Genomic DNA, 6,000 nt, shown 5'->3' with positions numbered 1-6,000 from the left:
AGGTTCGCTGGAATTTATGATACAGTTTATAGTATTTCATGTTTGGGACAAGATTGCGTAGTTTGTCGCCCTTACAAGGGGCAACTCTCCTCTGGATTATTCTTTAATTCATAGAAATTCGATCATAATAGTATGAGGACACAGACCAGCTTCTATACAAGGAGCCGGAGAGTCAGATGAAAGTCATAGTTTCACTGGGCAAACCCCCCCCCCCCGCCCCGCCTACTCGCTCACACACGCTTGTTTCTCCCGCCAAAGTGGCGTCAGGATCAGGTTCTCACCAACCAGCGCCCTGATTGGAGGGCGGGCAGGCACTACAGCCCATTGGGCGCCCGCCGCGGCCGAGCGGCGGGGGAAGCCAAAGGCCCTTCTTCCTCGCCCGCCCCCACCCCCACCAACGCACGCCCCTCCCCCAGCGACAGGAATGGTTGCCCGGCTCCACCACTGCACCCCCTGACCCCCGAGGCCCAAGGTGCGGCCTCGCTGCGATCCCCGGACCAGAGCGGGGCGCTCGGCCTGCCCCTCAACGCTATTAGTCCCTGCCCTCCCGAGCCATGCACGGGGAGACACACGTCCCGAAGCGGGCCCCCAGGCCTCCCTGTAGCACCCCGTAATGCAATCCACCGGGACGTGGGAGGCGGCGGCGGCAACAGCAGAGGCGGCGGCGGCAGCAGCAGCTCTGCCCCAATCTAGAGACATCCAGAAAGAGGAAAATGGCTCCGAGCAGGGACCGCCTGCTGCACTTTGGGTTCAAGGCGACAGTGAGTGATAGGGGAAGGGAATAGGGTGGTCGGGAAGGGTGTGTGTGCCAGCACAAGCTCCTGGGGAAGAAGCGACAAGACTGGCGGTTGGGGGGGTCTAGGCAGAGAGCTCCGGTTCTGTGTGCGTGTCTGTTTGCCCGCGGAGAGGAAGGAGAGGGGGACACTGGGCCGAAGAAGGGGTTCCCGTGCAGTGTGCGGTCCTGCTTTCCTCTCTGTCACCCGTCCGCGAGCACCAGCACACTCGCACCCGCCCCACAGCCGCCCCCTTTTTCACACACACACACAGAGACATATAGGCACTTCCCTGCCTCTCCTTCTCCCGGCGGGCTCGCCTGCCTCGGAGGCGGGAGGAGGCTCGTGCCGCCGCCGCCGCCGCCGCTGCAGCCGCACTCCGGCTGCTCCCGGTCGCACGGTCAGGGGCTGCGCCCGAGGTGGGGGAGGGGTGGTCTGGCGGCGCTGCCGCGCGCTCCTCCCCCCTCCCCTCCCCCTTTCTTCCCCTCCCCCCTCCCTCCCCACCCTCTCTTCCCCCTTCCCCTCCCCCTCCCGTGGCGTTCCGAGGCCCGGGCGGCTCTGCCCAATGAGAAGCGCCGTTGCTGGCAAGTGGGGAGTGTTTTTGTTTTGGGTTGAAGTTGAGGCTGGGGAGATAGCCGAGCTAGCGACGAGCAGTCGTCGCGGCCGCCGGCGCCGCGGGAGGTGGTGGAGGCCTCGCCGGAGCTCAGAGGTCATTCCTCCGCGTCCGACGGCCCCGGCCTTGCCCCTCCTCCGCCTCCTCCCGGTCCCGGAACTCCCGGGCCTGCCCAGGGCCCCCTGTCTTTGCACTCCGCACGCCGCAGCGCCCGCCCGGGCCGCACCCGCCGGCCCCATGAGGAGGGACGTGAACGGAGTGACCAAGAGCAGGTTTGAGGTGTGAGCTTGGGGGGCTCTGGCGGCATGAGGAAGGGCAGTCTTGCTCCCTTACCCCGAAACATTTGCTCCGCACGGAGCCTCCTCCCTTGCAGGCGCCGCCACCCACCCACCGGTGGGGTTGCCAGACTTCTCTCCCCTTTCTCGAGAACCGAAAGCCCGGTGTTGCCTGGCTGCCCTAGTCCTCCCGAGTGTTCGCCTCCTGCCTCTTCCCACCGGCGGGCCCCGGCGAGGGATTAGCTCTGGCGCCCTAATTCCCCCCTCCCCCCAGGATCACTCAGCTTTCCATTCTTTACACAACCCTTGGCTTGCCTCCTTCCACCCGGCAGTAAAAGCATCACGGCTCCCTTCGACCAGAGCCTGTTTCTTTCCGCCACCTTCGTGAAGCGTTTGTTGTCTGTAGAGGGGGAAACAATGGACTGGGGGCCGTTTCTCCGGGTTTGAGACATTGATTAAACTAGGGAAGTGGGGGTGGTACACTGAGATGATAGAGGCGACCACGGGTTTTCGGTGCTGTTTGGTTTGGGTATTGTTCTGATACTTCCTCTTCTTTCCCGTTTAGTCTGTACTTTGTAGCTCATTGTTTCTGGGAACCTCTAGATGTCTGCATGCTTTGAGATTGGGACGAAAGTCTGACAGACTTGAGAAAATCCATTCCAGTTAATCTGTCTCTTAGGAACTTTTCCTCCTCTGGCGAGGGAGGTTTAGAGCCTTGGAATTGAGGAATGGATGGTGTGAAAGCGCCTGTAGGGAGTAGTTACCTTGTAGGGAAGGGATTCCTTTGGGAAGTGGAGTATTGTTAACCACCGATGAATTACAACAGTGTAATAATACATTGGAAGGTTCACTGAGGGGGTAAGAGAAAAACTTATACAAGTAGAGTAACTGTTACCTGGCCTTTTCTGGCAGAGAATCAGGCTGCCCTGGGATCACTCACAACTTAGTGTACATCTCAGTGTTTTTTAAATCTCCATTTGAAAGATGAAATTGTAAGACGGTGAGACACAAGTGTCAAGAAACTCGACAACGAGGTGTAGGGGGTGGAAATTTTACCTAAGGGTCTTCAGTTTAGTCTATTCCTTGATTTCTTTTTATCCTTACGGGAAAAAAATATTTGAATTTATCCACAAAGATCAAGATAGGAAGAGTTTGGGGGAAGTTTAAATTAAGAGCTACAGCGTTACTGCTACAGGTGAAGAGTGGAGAAAATCAAAGTCTCGGTCTTGGCCAGGCGCGGTGGCTCACGCCTGTAATCCTAACACTCTGGGAGGCCAAGGAGGGAGGATCGCTCAAGGTCAGGAGTTCAGAGACCAGTCTGAGCAAGAGCGAGACCCCGTCTCTACTAAAAATAGAAAGAAATTAGCCAGACAACTAAAAATGTATAGAAAAAATTAGCCGGGCATGGTGGCACATACCTGTAGTCCCAGCTACTCTGGAGGCTGAGGCAGAAGGATCGCTTGAGCCCAGGAGTTTGAGGTTGCTGTGAGTTAGGCTGACGCCACGGCGCTCTAGCCCGGACAAGAGAGTGAGACTCTCAAAAGACTTAGTCCTCTTAGAATCTTCATACTTAATTTAATCATGAGAAGACAGTATTACTCTAGGTATTATTTGGTATTTAATAGGACATTGTGTTGCCCTAATGTAGAGAGACCCAGTAAGGTTAATTTATGGTGGGTTCATATTCAGTACTAATGTATAAAAGTCCAGAATTTCATTAACATTGCTGAATAGACATAGCAGTTAACAGGAGTCTTGAGAGGGAGTCCCAAATACTGAAGATCTGAGTGGGGGATAGCCTTTTTACTGCTGCAATAATAGCTCTTTATCATTTTGCTATTCATTTTAGGTTGAATAATTGCTGGAAAGAATTCTTGTGGTGTGTTTTTAAAAATTACATAGCTATTTCTTGTTTTGATAATTGTCTTCTATTTTAATTTATAATTTGTCTGTAGTGATGGCATACTGACATTACAAGAAAGTTTATTGCTTTATTAAGCATTTCTGTTTACCTTGATTGTTATGTAGCTGGCAACTAAAGCTTTCTAAATGTGATCTGAGAAGGAAAAATAAGAATTAAGTGGGGAACCCTCTTTGTGTAATGTTCATGATTGAAGGTGTTTGCTTATAAACCAAACGCTATTCTTTTAGTATGATGTGAAGTGTTCCATGCCAGGATACAAATGAGAATGGCTAGAAATGATATGTTTTAATGAGTTTAACTATCTGAGTATTAAAACCATTTACCTTCTTATTGACCTAATTTATAAGTAGTGAGACAATTGGTAACTGGCCTCTTATGAAATAATAACTTATTGCTAATTTGTTGAAAATATCGTAAATGTTTACTTTCTATCCATGAAAGATATAGGTAAATAAAACAGGCTTTTCACATCTAAAACATTTACATCAAATGATTTTTTTTACTCTTTTTTTTTTTTTTGAGACAGAGTCTCTGTCACCCAGGTAGAATGCAGTGGCATCATCATAGCTCATTGCAACCTCAAGCTTCTTGGGTCAGGTGTTCCTCCTGCCACAGCCTCCCAAGTAGCTGGAACTGCAGGCGTGTGATGCCACACTTGGCTAATGTTTTCTATGTTTGGTAGAGATGGGGTCTTGTTCTTGTTCAGGCTGATCTCCTGACCTTAAGTGATCAGCCACCCAGAGTGCTAGGATTACAGGTGTGAGCCACTGTGCCTGGCCAGATTTCTTTTTCTTGAAGAAGATATCTATCTGAAACTTATGATCTTACAATCTTTCTGTAGTTCATTCATTATAATCCTTTCATAGGGAATGTTTTGTGTGGTATACTTTGGATGTTGTAACTGGAGGCTATATACTTTAAATTTCACAGTAGGGGATAGAGTTGTAGAAAAAAAAATTTAAGGTAAAAACCAAGGGATAGTACCTGTTAGCCAGATATGTAGCATCCTGTAGAACAGCCAAAAGTACATGACGATTGGATAAAGAGTTAAAGAGATCTAGAGATGTAAAAATTCATGTTGTTCTTGCTGTATGATTTTGGCATTAAATCTATGCAATAATAACCTTACAGGTTAACACAGAGTGTGCAGAATTGTATTATCACTTATTTGAACACTTTATTGTCACTTAATTGAAATTTGTTATTCAAATACTTTTTTATTGTATTACTCTGTTACCCTGCTCTGTTTTTAGCATAACTTAGCAGAAAGCCCATAAAGCGTGTGAAAAAGAGCTTCCCCAAAGTTTTTCATCCAGTATATTTTATTTTGTATTTGCTGTCAAGAGAATGAATCTGTCCCTCATTTTAAGTGCCATAACTTACATTATCTTAACACTCAGTAAGATTAGTGTTTAAATATCTAGGCTAGCCCTTGAATCCAAGTTTAGACTGTTTTTAGTAAGCTTCTCCACTTTGTCATGGTCTTAGTAGCTCCATCATGAGGGTGTAATACTGTTGAAGGAAAAGTCTTATTTGGGTTTATTAAAAAGCCTGATGTTAAAAAAAAGTCTTAGGGGCAACATTAACTGACATTCAGATACCATTTTACAGTTTAAACAGTGCCTGGAGGTGGTAAGGGCACACGAGTTGAGAAGCAATACACTTGGTTTGGTATTTTGAATCCATGTTCGTTAGTGTTTTTCATTATACCTCACTGCCTTTCTTACAAATCTGTAATATTACATACAACCTGTAACACTAGGTTGTAATATTTCTTTGTCTGCTTTCTTCATTTTATCAACTCAATTTATCAAAACTCACACAAATCATAAAATGTGGCATGACAAAAAGAACATAACTACATTGGGAATTAAGAGAACTGGATATTAATTAATCTTGATTTTTGCCATCAACTAATTGTAACTTTGATCATTTCTTTTCACTTGTGTAGCTTGAGGATTTCCCTTCTCTGTAAAACAAAGGTGGTGTTAGATCAGTCATTACATTTTGTTCCAAAATACTTTGAAGGTGTGATTTTTTAAAATAAAAGCAGAGGACCATATTTCCTTGGTCATTTCTTCTGAAACAGCTGCTCCAGTATTTTGTTTAAGATTGTAACCTTAGGCCGGGCGTGGTGGCTCACGCCTGTAATCCTAGCACTCTGGGAGGCCGAGGCGGGTGGATCGCTCGAGGTCAGGAGTTCGAGACCAGCCTGAGCGAGACCCCGTCTCTACTAAAAATAGAAAGAAATTATCTGGCCAACTAAAATATATATAGAAAAAAAAATTAGCCGGGCATGGTGGCACATGCCTGTAGTCCCAGCTACTCGGGAGGCTGAGGCAGTAGGATCGCTTAAGCCCAGGAGTATGAGGTTGCTGTGAGCTAGGCTGACGCCACGGCACTCACTCTAGCCCG

The 6,000-nt window shown here is 47.9% G+C and overlaps 1 protein-coding gene across 1 annotated transcript in view; it reads left to right on the top strand.

Annotated features, from left to right (window-relative positions):
- Positions 1 to 406: 406 nt before the first annotated feature.
- Positions 407 to 6,000, top strand: part of FBXL20 (F-box and leucine rich repeat protein 20) — an 82,572-nt gene continuing 76,978 nt past the window's right edge. The window contains 2 exon segments of the mRNA XM_045526364.1: positions 407 to 705; positions 707 to 761. Coding sequence (XP_045382320.1) covers positions 614 to 705; positions 707 to 761 — 147 coding nt within the window. The 5' untranslated portion in view covers positions 407 to 613.

This window comes from Lemur catta, chromosome 15, assembly GCF_020740605.2.
Source record: "Lemur catta isolate mLemCat1 chromosome 15, mLemCat1.pri, whole genome shotgun sequence".
In the NCBI taxonomy this organism is placed as follows: domain Eukaryota; kingdom Metazoa; phylum Chordata; class Mammalia; order Primates; family Lemuridae; genus Lemur; species Lemur catta.
The sequence above is the reverse complement of the archived record's forward strand: the minus strand, read 5'-3'. Positions and strand labels throughout refer to the sequence as shown.